Source organism: Ambystoma mexicanum, chromosome 11 (genome assembly GCF_040938575.1).
Source record: "Ambystoma mexicanum isolate Mex_15411 chromosome 11, UKY_AmexF1_1, whole genome shotgun sequence".
Classification (NCBI taxonomy): domain Eukaryota; kingdom Metazoa; phylum Chordata; class Amphibia; order Caudata; family Ambystomatidae; genus Ambystoma; species Ambystoma mexicanum.
Genome location: NC_090934.1, coordinates 1374536159 through 1374556010, shown reverse-complemented (window position 1 = coordinate 1374556010; position 19852 = coordinate 1374536159). Strand labels below are relative to the sequence as shown.

Sequence of the window (19852 nt, the reverse complement as noted above, 5' to 3'; positions counted from 1 at the left end):
CACCAACTCCCATAACAAGATTTCGTGGTGGAAAGTACAAGTGGTTAAAGCCTTCATGGAAGGCGTAAAGAGACTCCACCCTCCAATTTCTAACCCACCACCAGGATGGGACCTTAATGTGGTGCTTGCTAAACTCATGGGCCCACCCTTTGAACCCATGCATAAAGCCAGTCTCAAACACTGGACCTATAAAACTGCCTTCTTAGTAGCCATTACATCCATAAAAAGGGTCAGTGAAATTCAGGCTCTGTCAGTGCAGGATCCTTTCTTTACTGTTCATAAGGATAAACTGGTTCTACGAACACACCCTAGGTTCTCACACAAGTTAATTTCTAAATTCCACGTTAACCAGTCCATTGAACTTCCGGCCTTCTTCCAAGAACCCAAAAGCTCTGCTGAGGTGAAACTACACACACTAGATGTGCGAAGAGCAGTCCTCTACTATGTAGACAAGACCAGGCCGCTAAGAAAAACAGACCAACTGTTTGTCTCCGTAGCTACAGGCAGAGAGGGAGATTGCGTCTCTAAAGGTGCCATCTCAAAGTGGATAGTCAATTGTATCCAGCTATGGTACTCCCTTTGTGAAAGAACTCTGCCTTTTACACCAAGAGCCCACTCTACAAGAGGCACAGGGGCCACTCTGGATTTCATTGCAAATGTACCCCTTGACACCATTTGCAAAGCAGCTACTTGGAGCTCTATTCACACTTTTACTCAGCACTACTGCATTGACACTCATTCCAAGACAGATACCCAAGTGGGACAAGCGGTTCTAAGACACCTGTTTGCTCATGACCCTTCTCACATCCCACCTCCTTCTTCTAACACTGCTCGGTAATCTATGCACAGCATGTGATCTAAGCAGATTCCACAAGCCTCAGAAGGAATACATTACTCACCGTAATCGTATTTCTGATGCTTGTATCTGCTTAGATTCACATGCTCCCGCCCTTCCTCCCCTCTGAGAGAAGGCGCATGAATGCTTGTAATCTTATCTATCTATCTGCTTGGATAATCTGTACTCCGGTTCCTCCTCATGCTACCTCATGTCAGAAAAAATACAATCTGAGGGTCCTACACGCGTGAGGGATCATGGGTACAGTGGACGTCACACAAGGGATAGTATTACTGGCACGCCCTGTGTCGACGCCCATTTTTGAGTTTCGAAAACCAAACTGCAATACTCTGCAGCTTCCACTAGATGTCGGCCTATGCACAGCATGTTACTCTATGCAGATACAAGCATCAGAAATACGATTACAGTGAGTAATGTATCATATATATTATATATATAGCACTGGGCATATCATCAGGAGGCACTATCATGTCTTCATCAAGCTGATAAATGCCTCATTTCACAGTAGTCAACAGACAACTCTTATCTTCCTTTACGAATGCTTGGTGAAAGCTAATTTGAGACAAAACGTTGGTAGCAGCAGCAGGTTCTGAGGCTAGACTGAAACAGAGCGAGTGCAGAGCTGCGCTGACTGCGTGCCGTCTACCCTCAGAGTCTCACTGGGTACCAGGCTCCTCCCCGACCAGTAGCCCCTGCACTGCCTCCGAGCCTACCGCACACTTAGGGGTTATATCTGGAACACTACAGTCCCCTGTGTCCTTGCACTTACCCTGGCTGCAGTTACTCAGAGCAATGCTGCACGGATTGCACTTCCCCGCCCCCCTCCCGCTTGCACTTTGCATATCGCACTTGCACGATCTGAATGACACAAGGCCTAGTAAGATAGTTCATTCTGTCCTCCATTTATCTTCCCTCCCTTGCCTTGTCGCGCCTAGAAACACTTGTGTACTGGCGCATTATAAATGTCTTGTCATTTCATTATCATATCATATCATTACACATTACAAGTAATAAATGATTCTAGTCTGTTCCTCGTGCCCACGATTGGTAACCTCCAAGTTCAATATACTACATCATTAACAAACACCTTGGCTGCTGCTACAGTCTACATCTCAGCATGCTCATAGGCTTGTAAACACTTCTCTCAACTCAAAACCTATGCAAAGATTCGAAGTGCAGAGTTCTGTTTATCTGACCTGTAGAGGCAGCGTGTGTGGTATGCAGCACTTGAATGAAGAGTAGGCCAGCTCGCTTGAAGCCAATTACCCTCTCTGTTTTCAAGTTACACTGTCTCCTTGAGGCCTTCTGAGTCCAACATGTTGGGGAAAGTAGCAGGTTACTAGCATGCATGCCTCTAGACCATGCATCTCCATACCTAATTAACATTGCAAAGGTGTGAAATACATACTGTGTCAGCCTTTTGTGCCCTGGAATTTTGGACCTTACTATGGTTGGACTGATTGTTCTCAAGTGGCCCACAGGTGTAACACTCACTACTCAGTTATTTGAAGAGTTACATGCAGGTTTCAGGACTCTGGCGTTAAACGCCTGCCTCTGACACAGGCTTAGATTGAACAAGTGCAAATTCGAATCCTTGCAGGTGGAACCCAGCCCTTCACCCACCCGAGAATGATACATTGGGTAATAATAATACCTAGAAGCAGGAGGAATCCCTCATGAACTGCTATATAAAAATAAAATGGGTTACTATGGTTATCACATTGTTTACACCTATTAAAATAGAAAGCTCTCTTTTCTGAATAGTGGTTTGGCTACACTAAGCATAAATAAAGAGAAGCACTATTCATCCTTAAGCCGTTGATCTATCAGGTGCAGAAAGGTAAAATTGTGTAACGCTCGCATGTACTAAATACCATCACCTATACATATAAAGAGAAAATATACAGGCTATTGCATTAGGGGAAAAACCTTATGTATTGGTATATATTTATTAGCCCAACATCTCAAATAGAAAATCCTGTATAGCAGTTACATGAAATAGCACATAGAACTTTAGTAGTGAATACATATATATATATATATATATATATAGTTCACCATGACTGTTGTGTAGACATTCACTCATATTTTTATGGCTGATATTGCAACATTGATTAAACAACCTGTGCAATGCATCTTACAGCCAATTGAAGCCCTCATCAGTCTGCCAGTCATGTACCAATGAAAGCAGGGCTACCGGGCAGTTTCAAAAAAAGAACATCTACAAACGTCAGAAGCACAGCTTTCAAGAACCACAATACTTCCATGAAGTCTTTCCTAAACATTCCCTAGGGGTCAATATTGAACAGATTTGAAAGACGTATTACTTACTGTCTGCTGATGTCGAATGATGATCTACGGGGCCTCAGATCCTTTAACACAAATAAAAGAATTAAGGCAAACAGTAAATGTTAATTTAATACGTGCAATGACGTGGTTCTGTCACACCAATGGCAGACCAACAAGCAGCTTCAACACAAACCTTCTGAAAATATTGTATGCGCAGAAGAAGCCCTCTGTGAGACATTTACCATTGAAGCTTTCCTCAATTTGACAAGTTGTCTTCATGTAACACTTCGATCCGCAGACCGTTTTAGAAAGATAGATCGCAAGAGCGTGACCGGCAAACACAAAAAGGAGTGAAAAAAAGAGTATGAGGAAGAGGCCGTTGAGGAGACAGAGGAGAGAAAGAGAGAAAGAGCCTGTGCATCATACAGATAATGTATAAGATCAATTTGGAAACATTTGTTTGAATCTTGAATAATTCATGGACATTGCATCATTGTCAAAGATTATAGATTCTCAGGCTCTTGGGATTTGTGCAATAACACAATACAAAATTATATTTTACTTGTGACATAGTGTTGCCCCCATTTCTGTACACGATTTTTATTATTCTCTGCTAGTTTAGGGTTCTACGAAGGGACATTATTTCACCAAAATGGCAGCCAAATCACATTACTGTCTGCCCTGTTAACATAGCAGGAAGGGAGGTCATAACCTTTCACCCAATAGCAAACATGGAGTAACACGCAGATGTAAAAAAAAAAAAACATACACTACAGATAATTAAATAACAAAAGGCTACTAAAGTGGACAAAAGCCTATTTTAGCTACCAGTCATATTTCAAGTATGGTACTGCCTTGATATGCTGTGCGCGGGGTCATGATATGTACTGGTGCAACCAGCAGAATCAAAAGCAGGCCGAAAGCACTGCCTCCAAATGCCAGTACAACCGCATATGACAAAGCCATCTTCTGCCTATTTTAGCCTACCTCAGGTACAGTGATACTATGTAATGTACAGCTTCACATATCCAGGTGCTGCCATCATATGTCAATTGCAGCCTCAAACATTTATGCGGTACAGTTATTTGTGGAGAAGTACCCTCAAAGCCAGAGAGACATTGACATGGCAAAGAGTCTTCCATGCCTCCTCATCACGTGACTGGCCATTCAGGAGAATCAACTAGGTGGCTACCCAGAGGGAAGGTCTTGTCGATAGGTGACGATGGAGCATAGAGGAAGCCAGACTTCGCTGAGCTGTGTTAGGATCACGTGGATAGTCGAGTGAAGTATGCTAGATATACTTCTAGGTCTGTGACTGAAGCAGGGAGAAGCATCAAAAAGTGAGTGTGAATACTCCACTCCGCATGCTGCTGCAAGACTGTGTTGCCAGCAGCAACCAAGAAGAGAGCAATGGCATACCCCTCCAAATCCTCTCTACCGCTGATCACACAAGGTAGGGGAGGAAGTAAGCTAAAAGGGAGAAATAGTGAACAGGAGAGCAGGCAGAGGGAGTGTGACTGAAATAGAAAACGATGAGCCTTTCTTCCACTGTGAGAAGCAGACCACTGCACCAGCACCCCAAAGTGGTACAAGTACCAAGTCTGAAAAGAAGGGGAGTTTTAGAGAGGATGTTGATGACCAGATTCATAATACCTCTAAGAAAGCATCTAATTGGAATCCTAGATAGCAAATAGTACTGCATTGCGGGAATTGTAGTCAATATTCCGAACACCTTTGAAGGAAAGGTTCTCCAACATGTCCACCAAAGTGAAGAAGTGTTACATCTTGAGAACTGAGGTGTTTATGCATTTGAAGTAGATATTATCTAACAAGTGAAAGCGAGTAAAGAAGTACTGCATAGTGGGAATTGAAGCACAGATTACGAATATCTACAAAGGAAAGATAGCCTAACCAGTCAAAGAAAGTGAACAAGTGTTGTGGGAATGATATCTATATTCTCAATGCTCCTAATGGACAAGTTGTCTAAGTTGTCAAAGAATGTGCTTATATTCGCAATACTTCTGAAGGGGAGGGTATCTGATAAATTAAGGAAACTGAAAATTGACATGGGTTGAATTGATGTCCGGATGGTCAATACCTCTGAAGAACTTTATTTTAATTTTATTTATTTTAACATCTGTACAGCTCTCTAAACCAGAGGGCATCATGGCGCTAGTTGCATTATAAGTTACAGAGAGTGAGGCAGTCAATCAACAAGCAGACATAGATGATAAATAGTCTGTGGTCGGTGTTCACAGGTTTTTTTATAGGTAAAAAGCCAGGTGTTCAAGAGTTTGTGGAATGACCAGTAGGATTGTTCAGATCTTAGGGCTGGCTGCAGTGTGTTCCACAGCTTTGATGCAGTGGCAGGGAAGCTAGAGCCACCTGCTCTAGCTCATCTGAATCTTGGAGTGATGAGTTGGTGAGCATAGGCAGCTCTGGTTGGTCTCAGTGATTGGGCTTTTGTGAATTTCTGTGCCAGGTAGGGAGGGGTGGAATTAGAAAGGCATTTATGGGTGAGGGAGAGAGTTTTGAAGGTAATACATTCACGTATTGGCAACCAATGGACAGCTCTGGAATATGTTCTTGTTTAGGTATATTGAGGGCAGTGCGTAGTGCATTGTTCTGGATAACTTACATTTTATTAATATTTCGTATAGAGGTGCAGGCAAAGACAGCGTTGCAATCGACACGTCTAGAGCCGATGACAGCTCGGGCGATGGTGAGGCAGCTGTCAGCAGAAGGGCCTGCAGGCATTGATCATTTTGGTAGTGTGGCCGGTGAAGGACGCAATAGCATTGACATGTCACGTTAGTGAGAGGGACGCATCAAGGTCAACTCCCAGAGTATTCACTGTAGGGGAGACCGGGATCGTGATACCATCAATGGTGAAGGAGCTATAAAGATCTTTAGGTTATTTTCTAGCACTGCTGGGGAGTCCACGAGGAGAATCTCTATTTTTTCATCATTGAGACAAAGTAGGTGCGAGGCCATCCATGCCTGGATGGTATGGTAAACTGTGAGTAATTTAGAAAAGTCATCTCAATAGTTGCCTGAGAGGAGGAGGATGATTTGCATGTCGTCAGAGTAGTTCATGTAAGAGATGCCTTGATTGTCTACTCGGTCAAATAGTGGTTTCGTGAAGATGTTGTAGAGGGTGGGCGAGACGCAGAAGCCTTGGGGGGCACCACAAGAGATTCGCAAGGGAGGGGCACTTGCATTTTTGGGGAAGACTTTGATAGTTTTATCGGCTAGGAAGGAGGTGATCCATCTGGTAGCTTCAGTTGAAAAATGTGCCACTGAGTAGAGGTGTTAGCAAACGATCTTGTGATGTACCAAATCAAACGCTGCCAAGAGATCTTGTGTACCCAATGAAAAAAAGTGGACTGTAGAAATTGAAGTCTGGGCTTTCCCATATCTCTTAGGAAGAGGTTGCCTCACAAAATATCCCAGTCAAGAAACCAATTGTGCGAAGTGAAGATCATATTTCTAATACATCAGAGAAATGCACTAGATTTGCCAAGTGTACCAGCATGGGAACTAAAATCTAGAGTCCAAGAATTGATTGTGAAAGGAAAGACTCAGAAACAAAGCAGAACCTGGAAGTGAAGTTCAAGCTCTCACACCAGTAGGTGAGAGAGTCTGTGAAGCAAACCCTTACATGCTGGCTGGGAACTAGTTCAAAGTTTCCAGATCAACCAGAGATAGAGACGTGAAACCGGACTATTGCATATCGGAATGACGACCACCTAACAAATCAGACCGAAGCAAGTGATGAACAAAACTGTGGCAAGTGACGGATCTAACTTGCAAGATCCTGGCCACATGAGTAATTGTAAGCATAACCTTGTTAAAGTGTTCATCTATGGCCAAACATCATTTTAGAACTTTGCTACACATTATCTGAAAGTTACTGCACCATATGCATGATATAGTCACCATTTGCATGATATAGTCACCATTTGCAAGGCACAGCCTCACAGGTTCAAATCCTACCATTTGTCAATTGCAGCCGCAAATTCCTCTCGAATGGCATTAGGTATTTCATATACATGGCATTACCAACATGTGAAAGATACAGCCTCACATGTCATGATGCTGCCCTCGTATGCCAAGTGGAGCTTCAAAGGCCCCAGGAATTAGATCACTGGAAGTGACACTGTGGATGTAAATAAAAGATTAATAAAATAACCAATAGTTATTAAAGAAGGCAATAACTATTTAAGTTACTAATCATATTTCAACTCGGGTGCTGCCTGGATATGTCACGGGACAGGTCATGATATGCCATAGTAGACCCAGCATAACCAAAAACAGGGCAGGGGCACTGCCGTCAGAGAGTGCGGAGCAAGGACCTGTCATTACAGCAACATATGACCAGTGGCTACCATCATACGCCAGTTAATACCTCATTTGTATGGCATAGTCACTGTATGTACATTACAGCCTTACAAGGGTTTCATCATATACCAAAAGGAGCCTAAAAGGCCCCAGCATTGCCACATTATACCAGTTATTTCTGCATACATGTATTGTAATTACCAAATGTACGGTGCTGAATCCTCTTTTGCCTAAGTAATGTCAATTAATAGCCATATACCTGGTATAACCATATTTTGTATGTTAAACTGCATATGTCCAGATTCTGCTCCTCACCTTTGGTCCAACCTCCTCACTCATTCCCTTTTTTACACACCCCACTATTAACTTCAAAGTGAGCACAAGTGAGCAACCTGTTTTTGTCAGAAGCGACCAGTGTGTGCTATTGGCTGGTGCGGCTTGACAATATGAGTTACGCAATTCGTGGCGGAGCCGGTGAAGTGCAGTGGACATTGATAGGATGCTGCAAGGTCCTTTCCTCCAGTTTTCGGATCAGACTAGCGCCCGAGGCAGAGAGAGCTGTTCCCTGCTTCAAACAGAGGTTCCACAAGCAGTTTCACAGTGCGGAGGACACCGCGGACCAGTGCCTGCGGGCTCCTACACATTAGGATGACTGGGAGGCAAAGGACTAAACGTGCTGGAAAAGATGCCGGGGAGAGTGGAGACCACTAGGCTCCTCGAGCAGTTGGTGGTAAGGTGAGAGGGGAAAACAGCACTGTTTATTTCTAACCGTGGTCTCAGTCCCCATGTAAAGCCTTCCTTCGACCATCAAATCTGTGTCCAGCCACGTGCCGTAACCTGAGCCGAGTTGTATTGTGGTATTGGACAGCTCTGAATTAGGGCTGCAGGAGTTAGTTCTGGTGAGAGGGGGGGTTAAGTTCTTCTCCCGGTGACCCTCAGTGAGTGCATGCCTCACTCTGAGTAAACGGGGAGCCTTTAATAGCACCCCTATCCAGCAAGCCCCCTATCCTTAGTCAGGCCGGTGACTGAGCGTGTGGTTCCTTTGAGCTGGTCTTGGGTTAGCCTGCTCAGCTATACAGCATACTACAGGCCTCTCTTCCCCCTCTTCCCACCCCCCCTTCTTCCCCTCTCTCTCCCTCCCTCCCCTTCCTCCCTGTGCCCCCCTCCCCTGCTTTAGGAATGACAAAACCGAATTTCCAGTGCAGATTATGCCTGCGGAGTGGGGCTTAGAAGGGGGCGAAACACACACACAGCATTGCGTGCACTGCGGAGGACTCTCTAGACACACCCTTGATTAAGAAGAATTGAAAAGGGGATGTGCCACCCTTGCTGGAGAAGCCCCCTCTCTCCAGGTGGCTAATCAACATACACTAATGGGCTTTTCCCTCCCATCAACCTGCCTTGCGTTGGACTTACACAGGGCAAATTCCTGAAGTGCCCCGCAGAACACACAGCTATGGAGTGGAGGGGGCGCGGGCTCCAACATACTAATAGGTGATCCTGTGCCCCGATTGACTGAAGAGTTCGACAAACATGTCTTGAGCCCCATATCTTCCATTGATAATGGCTCACTCCTACACCTGTGTCAACCGCTGAAACGTAAAGTGAGCACCTAGCTTGGACTCAGCCTTGTGACTCCGGCCATCAACTAATTATACAGCTCCTTCCCCCACCCTCTCTCGGACCTCTTTGTATTAATGTGGTAAGGGTGGGAAAGCAACTTCCTACCATCTTGTTCCTTGCCTAGCCCCACCTAATCCATTAGAAATATGTGGATGCATTAAGAGAGAACTGTAGAAAGTAAACCAATCTTATAAAGTTGCTTTTTGCTCACAGTGCTGCCCCGCCGATCTATAGCCCATTGGTCGCAAGAGGCAGCATCAAGGGTAAGAAGGAATCTGGTATCCCGGTGACCCTTAAATGACATTTATTGCTAAACATTTTTCTTTTTTAAATTTATTTTCATCTTGTACAGGGACACTTTTTATGAGGATGATCCTAACTAGGCCACAGTTGATCCAGCTTGAGAATTTTGTTGTTTCTCTTAGGTGAAGGGTAGGCAGAGGCACATTAAATAAAAAGTCCAACTAGGATAACAGGATGGTGGATTGCAAGGATCTATCCCCTTTTTCGCACCTGACATTTCACTGCATTGTAATACAGACCCACTGTAAGAAACCTAGAAGTATTCTCCCATGTAGATCCCAAGAATCCTCTACTCGGGTGGCCAGGGGAGGGCCATCGCTATTGGATCCAACCGAGGACGAGGGAGGATGACCTTGGTAGGGGAGACTGGGGCTACCCTCAGGAGAATACCCTAGGAGAGACGCAGTGTTCCAATGGGATAATGGGTGGAAAATCCCAGAAGCCTTTATAGGTTATGCAGACCCCATTAGCCCTAACCCAAGAAAGAGACAAAACCAGAATCTTAATTCCAACGTTTCTTTGTCTTTTCTCCATTCAGATCATGAGATGGGTTATATTGACCTGTACTCGCATATCCGGGCAGGTAACCTAAGGAATGCTTTAATACAGAAGGATTCACTTTTTCTCTACCAGATTAGGGCCAATGGGTCTTACCCTATTCACTACCCATCAACTTCTATAACCTGTCAACGTCAAATTCAATCTAACCCAAACTCTCCCTCCCCATTTCCAACAAATACTGAGACGAAGAAGAAGCAACTAAGACCAGTAAAGATTACCCACATGAATAACATGGGGAAAATAAGGGCAACCTACCCTAGAAATACCCAAGCTATCCTACTAAGAGTCGGGCAGGGTCAGGCATTCACCAGTAACTAGTCACACCTGTCTCCACTTGACCAGTCTTTTTGTTATAAAAGGTGTGGTCTCACACAAAATGATAAGCGAGTAGGAAGTCCAGCAAAAGAGCGAGCTGGGAAGAGAGCCGAGATGCCAGAGCTTCCCGGGACCAGATGCAGAGACTCTGAGGAGATGCAGTTCGTAAGTGCAGAAGCGTGGTGAGGGAGCAGTGTCTCCACGGAGCCCTGGAGAGTCTGCATATTGGATCCAAGGGATGCCAAGTGCTCATTCCCCTGGGCCGGTGAGACAGCCCAGTAGTGTCCGAGGGCAGGCGGGGAGACCCTGACCTCAGAACGAAGAACCGTTGAGAACCCGAAATGCAGAAGTCAGTTCGGTGAGTCTAAAAACATTGCAGAGCCGGGTTGTGAAGAGCGTGATAAAGTGCAATGTGAAACGCTTAAGAAAGAGGATCGCGTTTGTTAAAGTATTCAAGTGAAGTGAAAGTGTCAGCACAAAACTAGAGAGACGCGTGTGTGTGAAGTAATAAGTGAAATAAAGTTGGACAGTGAACTGATAAGTGAAAAAGGGGCCAGAAGCACGAAAGTGTAAAAAAGGGCAAGAAGCCCTTGAAAAAGGTGTACGAGGCACGAAAGCAAAAGAAAGTGGAAAGGGCCCAGAAGCCCTTGGAGAAGCGTGCAAGAGGCACGACCCAGAGGAGAATTAAAGACAGTGCAAGTGTGCACAGGAAAAGGAAAGGAAAGCATGAAAGTGGTGCAGGAAGCAATAGAAACCAAGAGAGAGGCAAAAGGGTCAGAGTGGTCACGCTGAGGAAAAACAAAGATCCTGGCATTTTCAAAAGCATCTGATTCCATCTACCCCATGAGAGAATGATGTGTAAGAGAGACTTTATTTAAAGGAAAGGCATATCCTGACCAGCTGAATTGGTGTTTGGAACTATAGGGGCCTAAGCTTGAGGAAAGGCACCATGTGAAACCAAAAATGGAAGTGCATATATGGCGTTTTGTTATGAAAGCTGGAAGAGGCCTGAGCTTGGGGAAGGAAACCCTGAGAGGCCTATCTAAGAATCATCTTTGTGACACTGACCAAATTGAACTTGGTGAGAAGACCACCTGAAACCAACTATGCTATTTTTTTGTAAAGCACAATTTTTTTCCTTTTAAAAAGACTTCCTATCGCATTTTTGTACAGCGTGAGGGCAAGCAAAGCTTTACACACAACATTTTATTTTGGACTATTAGACCACGCCCATTAGAAATAAGTTAGCATTCCAGCAATCCAGGAACCTTAGCAAATAAAGGTTTTCAAACGAATGCTTTTGAGTATGTGTCTCTCTTGATACCATGCATGTCTCACACCACACACACACACATACTGCCCCAACATTCCTTCTCTTACCCTCAATGCCATTATTTGACCCTCCATCTGCCCCCATAAATTGCTTTAAACTTCAGTGAAACATCAGTGATACAATGTGGTTAAATAGCTGCATGGGTATTCAATCTTAGATGTGCTCATTCAGATGCCCTTTTTTCCCCTATGCATTCCTGACCCTGTCATGATTTTCTTTTGAAGTGCGACAGGCCAAAAGGAACACATGCCAGAAACAGACGGTCGCGATAGATGCCAGATGCCTAGCTTTAAACCAGAGTAAATTTGTCCTGTCACTGCTAACATTATAAAACATGGGTATGTGCTAAGGCCCAAGACTCTACTATGGAAAGCAACTGTCACATGCTTAAAGTGTTTCTAAACTGGGCCACATAAAACCATATTAAACCAAGCAGTTCCACAAATATCCAATGGCAATGAGAAAAATCGCGAACTAATAAGCTGAAAAGATTCCCATTGCTGCAGATAACTAAGCTGTCGCAAAGAACCTGGCGGGCTGTTAACATACACCATCCGAAATACCCATGACTGGTTGCCTGAGAATAACTTTTTCCAGAGGTTTTCCCTGAATGTATCAGTAATCAGTTTATATGACTCACTGCCTGGAGGGACCAAAACCAAATTGCTGTCAAATGTTCTCAAAACGTGCTTTATATGTTGGAGTTCTTTTTTTCATAAACCAATTTTGAGATTTATTTCCAGTCCACAAGTTTCTATACGAACCATCAGTAGCGCAGATTTAGAATCCACCTGGTCTGTATCGCCTGAAGTTGCTTTTCTCTGGTTCAATTCTAGGAGGAGACAAAAAAGTAATTAGTAAGTGTTGATGGTCGCGCGCATCCGCCTGCATCAGAGAGATCACTGCTATCAAAGGCATAGGATGACTAGCCCAACAAAAGAGAGTGTTGTCCAGCTCACATTGTCTGAATTACACAGATGGATTGTATACACTCTGGATTGTTTATATTTTCTATAATGTATGAAAGGCTGTCATTCGACTCAAGACTTTTGCATTCGTCTTAATATAACCTACTGTATTGAATTCATTTTCGTTCGTATGAGCAATAATATCAAAAGATGTGCAGTAATTGAATATTCCACACAGCCTAGCTGTGTTATGCAAATTAACAAACAGTGGAGGACAATGGATGGCTTCCCTGGTGGAATGAATGAATAATTTCATCAACTACCCTATGTCATACCGAGTCCTGTAAGGGTGCAGAAGGGACTGACATAATGGTGGCATCTTTGGGGCTAAAGACTTATCGAAGAATAAAGCAAAAGAAAAGCAATTTTTCCCTATTCCTAAGAGGGGTTTCCCTGCCTCAACTAAAGATCTAAGTTAACGGTCAGGAGACTCACTGGCAGACTTCAAGGCGCGCTGAGCACACTACCCCTTTGTCAGACACAGCGCCCAATGGCGTAGCACAAAATTTGGCAGCTCACCTGCGAGCCTTGCTGTGGGAGCCCCCCCGCCCCCCAAGCTCCTTAAAGCACAGGCAACGCCAGACCAGGGGCCGGTCCGGACCACCGCGTATGTGGAACGTCCATGATGATTATGCTGCTGCAGGGGCATGCACTACTGCACGTGAAAGAAGTAAATATGCTTTTCAATCAAAGCGTAAATCTTTAATGTAATGAGTTTTTTTTTTGGAGTGTGTAAATATTTGCCACAATAAGTGATTTTTATAGCGAGGGAACCCGAAACAACGAAAATGGGTTGGAGGGTGTCCGGGGAGATTCTTTTCCCTCCCCAGAATAAATGTTTTGAATAATGGGTTAAAATGGTGCATTACAAAGCACACTTTCTGGGAAAATATGGGTAAAAGGCCAATAATGTGGGTAAAAGGCCAACTATGAAGATTGCCCATGCTGAGAGTGCTGGCCAGTCTTGATTCTATTAAAGACAAGGAGACAAGCATTATATCCCACCCAGGGGTATGATGAATGCTACAGTAAACTGTTTTGTGACATGTGGTATATGTAGGACCCGCCCTTATGATTGTATCTCTGTTCATTTCAGGAGAAGAACAGAAGGCAACGAGTAAAGTTTGAAAGGAGAATGTTTGGTCCATAGGACGCCAGAGTGGAGCGTTCCAGTGTTCTGTTGGTTGGAAAGTTGACTATTGACGTTTCAAGTTGTATGGACATTCGCTGCCAAAGAAAGAGGATTGTGCTTTCAAAGAGTACTACATATAGACATGGGCAGAGCCTGATTGGTCAGAAAAGATCAAGCGTGGAAAGGAAGGAGTGCGTGGAAAGGACGTGGAGTGCGTGGAATGGACTAGATCGCATAGAAGTGCGCGACATACATGAATGGTTTGGAATGCATGTAACGTTTGAAAGAGCAAGTAAACCATCTTATCACATCACCATGCTTACTCTCCTTTTTACACCACCACTCAAGATACTATGACACCATTCGTTATAGCTGTTCTCATACCAACATCCGCCTCATACTGCACATCACTCTAACTAATCACTGCTGGTTTCACCCCCCCAGCCAGGCGTTCTCCTCAGGCCTAACGCAGCCAGAACCGGTCTGGATAAAACCTGCCAGAACCAACACATAACCCTGATCTCTCAAGCAACACACCTACTGCTATGAAGCAGCTATTACACAAATGCCACACCAGCTGCACACATATCTGTTGCTCACAAGCACCTTTGACTCTCTCTACTCTCTCTACTGACTTGAACTTCGGTTCCCGAGGGCGTTCAACCTCCCAGCGCCTTCAGACCATACCAATGGTACATAAGGTGCTATATAAATGCAAAGTAACATAACATAGGGTGGAAGCTTGCAGCTAAGGCCCAAAAATCCCCTTCTACTCCATCGAAACAAAAAACCTCAGATGAGTCGAGGATGGTTTCTCCTCGTCGAAAAAAGTCCAAACGTTCCCGTTCACAAAGTGGTTCACACCATTCGTCGACTTCAAGACACGGAAAGAAACGGCGCCCTAGATCGCCATCTTCCACGTCTTCTTCGGGTCGTTTGCCCCACTAAATCCAGTTCACCGGCCCAGTGGGAGGAGTTTAGATTCCACATTTTAAAGGTTTTTAAGAACACAGCCTTGACCCCCCTCTAAAATACCTAAAGGCGATACTCCGGTCGAAAGACCTCGAAAGCACAAAAGCCGTGCATCCTCGGACCCGGTGTCCAAGTATCGAGTCGAGAAAAAGTCACCTCGAAGACTAAACCATCAACATCATCGACGCCAAGGGAAGACCGGAAAGTGCATCATCCACGCCATTGGCGCCGATAACTGTGGAGAAGACATCAAAGCTTTGAGTGTCGACCTCCTTGACGCCTCATGTGTCAAAGCCATTGACGCGATCGTTGATGCCATCGACACAATTGTCGAAGCCATCGACGTCCACATCGACAATTCCGGCACATGTAACAACAAACAATGTCAACTGCAGTTGAAAAGACATATACTTCTTTACCACATTCAGAATTCTTCAATTCCCTGTCTTCCATTTATGAAGATCAAGAGGAATCCTCTGATGAAAGGCCTTTTGGGTTATCATATGGAACACCATCAGTGCCTGAGGCACTGATAATCAGAGGACTCATGTATGAAGAACTTAAAAAAAATGCCTTCATGAGGCTAGTGGAATTGACAACTCTCTTGAGGTTGAATTCTGAAGAGCAGACCCTGATGACCACGCTGAGGTAACATATAGACAGCTAATGTCAAGGGTCATGAAATACATGGGGTGGTCAAGACCTACCCCTGTTTTTGAACAGGATGATCTTACGGACACATTGGACAGAGGACCACAGCAGGATCCAATTGTCCCTTTTAATCAAGACTTACAAAGGCGAGTGGCTTCTAACTGGGAGGCACCAGAGGTTATTCACGCTGTAAATGAAAAGCTGACAACTAAGTACAGAGTTTCTAGCTCTGAACCTTTTTACCTCTCCAAGCACCCAACACCAGAAAGCCTGGTAGTTCAGGCAGCCACCTCCACAAGAAGGCAAAATGCCTATGCTACAATACCTCAGCATAGAGACAACAAACGTTATGATGCCATGGCCAAAAAGGTTTTTTTGTCCGGCAGTATGGCCTTGAAGTCGGCCAATGCTACGTGCATGGTAGCGAGGTTTACACATACACCCTTTGGAAGTGCATTTCTATGGTGGCTGACCATATCTGCTAAGGGGAGGAGCGAGACGGTTTCCTTAACATTGTCAAGGATGGGAAAGACGCAATGTGTGATTCCCCCGACTGGTCTCGACTCTGTTGACAGTACCAGGAGAGCAATGGTAGCTAGTACAGCGATGTACAGATTTGCCTGGTTGCCAAAGTCAAGATTTGCTCCAGACGTACAATCCAGGTTTCTTAACATGCCCTTTGACGGCACGCATTTATTTGGGAACAAAGCTGATGAGAGTTTGGAGAAGCTGCAAATTTCCAAGGCGGCAGCCAAATCCCTTGGAGCTGCAATAACACAAACTCCAAACCGCCACACAGGTACACCCTGGAGAGGTAGGTCCTTTTGCCATTACTCCACATTTGGAAGAGGCAGAGGACAGCTGGCTTAAAGAGGACGGGGAAGTACTAAGAGCGCACCAGCAGTGGCTACCTTACCTTCAGCCACTGCGTCAGCGGCTCCAAAACCTCTCTGAGGTCTTCGTTCACAAGACTGCAGTAGGAGGCAGATTATCATAGCATCTGACAGAATGGCAGGCTGTTACTTCAAATGCGCGGGCATTGGAAACAGTTGCCCAAGGTTACTGCCTACCTTTCCTGCAGAAATCTCAGTGACATCCACCAGGGAACAACTCTTTGAGGGTTCCAGATCCGCTCCTTATGCAGGAGATTTTAACCCTGCAAGAGACAGTTGCTATAGAACCAGTACCTGTAGCAGAGAGGAACAAGGGTTGGTACTCTCTGTATTTTCTAGTACCCAAGAAGGACAGAGGATTTAGAACCATCTTGGACTTAAGAGGCTTGAACAAGTTCCTCAGGAACAACAAGTTCAAGACGGTAACCCTTTCTCAGATCCTGTCATGATGCAGCTCCCGGGGAGCCGGTTCAAGCCCGGCATCCCCGAAAGCGGACATCCAGTCCCCAAGGAAGGACCCAGCAACCCCATATAGGGGCCCTTTGGACAGTGTCCTGCCGCCTATGGCGCCAGGCTCATAAAAGACATCAGTCCTGGCGCCATAGGCGCCAGGCTCATTATGGGAATGCTTGGGTGCACTTACCTGATGCAGACCATGCTGCAGGATCCCGGCCTCCTTGAGGCCTGAAAGGAACTACTTTACCTGTGGGACTAATTTACCATCCGGGCGTGGTCGGGGAAGGATACATACCTGATTGGAGGAAGGATACATACGTGGAACTTCTTCCAAGGCTATTTAAACCCCACCCGAACAGCCACACGTGCTTCGCGTTGTTCTGCATCTAGCAGCTGGACGCTCACCGTGTCTGCTCCTGCATCCTGACTTCTGCCACGCCTGCCAGCATCCTGGATCACCTGCAAAGGAAGAGAAGAAGGGAACAGAAGAAGGAAAAGTCCTTACCTGCTAAATCCGCATCCCGGAGACATCTCGCCGACAATCCTGAAAAGGAAGACTTTAATTTAAAAGCTCATTGCGTCGATCGCTGCAGCGCCGCATTCCACTCACCTTCACAGTGCGCCTCCATGTTCAGCAGCGATCATCCGGATTCGCAGTCACGCCCCAGCGCCCAGGGAGAAAAACACCAGAACAAAAGGTGAGAGAGAGAAGGGAATAAGGAAAGCTAAATCTCCATGCTAAGACTTACCTGTTGATTCATTCCCTCTTCATTTCGGGTCCACGCCGCATCCTGGCATTTCCGGACCCCAGCCCCCAAGGGGAAAAAGAGACATCAGCGTTAATGAGCGAATGAAAAGACATTACCAAAAAACACTCATTAAAGACTTACCTGATTTCTACAAGGATTTCACCTCTCATCTCGGGTCTGTGCCTGTTCCCCGGCATTCCGTACCCCGGCCCCTATGGGGAAAAAGACACTAGCATTAGTACATTAATGCATGGACACAAGGGGAACCTCTTATCAAAAAACTTACCTGGAAGCCAAGCAAGTTTGGTTCTCACCAATCCGAAAATCCAGTGAAGTAACTGGATACCAACGCGCCCCTGCATCAGAAGCAGGATGGAGAGCTCGTCCTTCCAGACCCTAAGGTGAGACGCTACGAGAAATCACAGAAGGGTTTCAAGGAGGGTGAGAGGGGAAAGTGGGAAGCCGATTGCATTACCCCGCAGACAGTTAATTCCCTATTTTCACCTACAGAAGGATACTTCTGCGAGCCAGACAAGCCAGATTTGGGGGCCCGGTCCAGTCCGTCTTCCGAACCCTGCGCATCACCTTAGAAGAGGTCACAGCAGCGCGAACCAGGCCAGCGCCTCCGTGGGAGTCAGGTGAGCGTAACAGATCCTTCAGGCCCTCCAGCTCCAGGATTGCATGGTATCATTGGCCCTTCAAGATGCTTACTTTCATGTGTCGATCCATCACAAGCACAGACCGTACCTGAGGTTCGCTGCTGGTGGTTCTAATTATGAGTTCGGGTTCTGCAATTTGGGCTGACCTCCGCCTGAGGGTTTTCACCAAGCTAATAGAGGTTGTGGCAGCGAGTCTCAGGAGAGAGGTTTTCACATCTACCCTTACCTGGAGTATTGGCTTATCAGGGCCAGTTCACCAGGACAGGCCCTGGAACATCCCAGCTCCACCTGTCACTCCCTTCACAGGCTGGGCTTCTCCCTCAAAAAGTCCCACATGATACCATCACAAAGACTCAAATTCATTGGCGCAGTCCTGGATGCATCCCTGGGAAAAATCCTCTCCACCAGAGGTGAGGGCTCAAAACATTCTGCAGATGGTGACCAAATTCCAGCATGCCCATCATCTACCAGCATTCGATTTTCTGAGGTTGCTCGGCCTCTTGGCATCCTGCATGTTTCTGGTGCCAGAGGATCGCCTGAGCATGAGCTCTCTCAAGTGGGCTCTCAGGACCCAGTGGTCACAATTCTCAGCAAGGATGTCAGATCTCCTACAAATCCCAAACAGAGTCTCACTGGATCTTCAGTAGTGGGCCTGTCCGGAGAACATCTTAAAAGGAGAACCCTTTTGGCAACCATGGCTGAGGATAACAGTAGTGACAGACGCCTCACTCGTGGTGTGAGGAGCCCATACCAACAATTTGACCATCAGCGGTCGTTGGTCTCCATTGGAGACCAAACTACATATTAACCTTTTAGAGCGGAGGGCAATCAGACTAGCGCAGAAGGCCTTTCTGCCCTCTGTACAGGGAAAGAATGTCCTGATAATGACAGACAACACAGTGGCCATGTACTACCACAACAAAAGAGGAAGTGCAGCGACACTACCACTGTGCAGAGAGGTAATGCAGCTCTGGTTCTGTGCAATACAAGAAGGAATCTCTCTGCCAGCAGTTCTGTTAGGCAGAAACCTGTGAAGCTCCCTCTAGGACCACTGCAAAATATTTAAGACTACAGGTGTTTGGCAGTAAACCCACTTGGTAGCAGTCTGTACCACACAGATTCATTTGGTAGCTGTGGCTGAGCAGTCAGACTTCCCTCAAGAAGAGTAAGGCAGTATACAGAGTATTCACAATAGGTCAAGAGAACAAAATAGAACAAGTAAACACTGACCAGGGCTTGGTGTAAAAGAGATATAATTATTTATTTAAAACCACATCTAGAAAAACACACAGGCACTAATAGTAAGCAATTCAAAAACACGGTCACTAAAAGATATACACTCCCTTAAAAGAATATTAGACAAGTCTTAAGTAAAGCCCCACTTATTTTCAGACAGTGGTGAGCGCTTAACGTAGATGGCACTCTAATAGTTCGTTTTTAAAAGGGAGAGAAAAACAGAGAATAAGTGAAACAGATCCCAACACTTTTACAAGAACATAACAAGAGAGGAAGGCAAAGTAAAATCGTGAAGTTAGCGTTCAATAGGCCGGATCCACTTTAAGAGGATCAAACGAAATGCGTCCAAGGTCACACGGTTGCAGTGCACAAAAGTCTTGTAAAGGTTCAAAAAGGAGTTGGACCAAAGAAAGGGACCAGTTAGAGGGTCAAGACGGCCAGCCCAGTCCAGAAGGTTAAGGGGTTATTATTACCTTGTAGCAATCTTTAGAAAGGGAGGCCTGGCGGACACGGTA

The 19852-nt window shown here is 45.4% G+C and overlaps 1 protein-coding gene across 1 annotated transcript in view; it reads right to left on the bottom strand.

Moving 5' to 3' along the window:
- Nucleotides 1-19852, bottom strand: part of LOC138504450 (transient receptor potential cation channel subfamily M member 7-like) — a 1624316-nt gene that overhangs the window by 210716 nt on the left and 1393748 nt on the right. Inside the window, exons 29-30 of the mRNA XM_069624957.1 lie at nucleotides 12386-12453; nucleotides 3188-3228 (exon numbers count right to left, since the gene is read on the bottom strand). Of these exons, the coding sequence (XP_069481058.1) occupies nucleotides 3188-3228; nucleotides 12386-12453 (109 nt within the window). The remainder of the gene's footprint in view (nucleotides 1-3187; nucleotides 3229-12385; nucleotides 12454-19852) is intronic.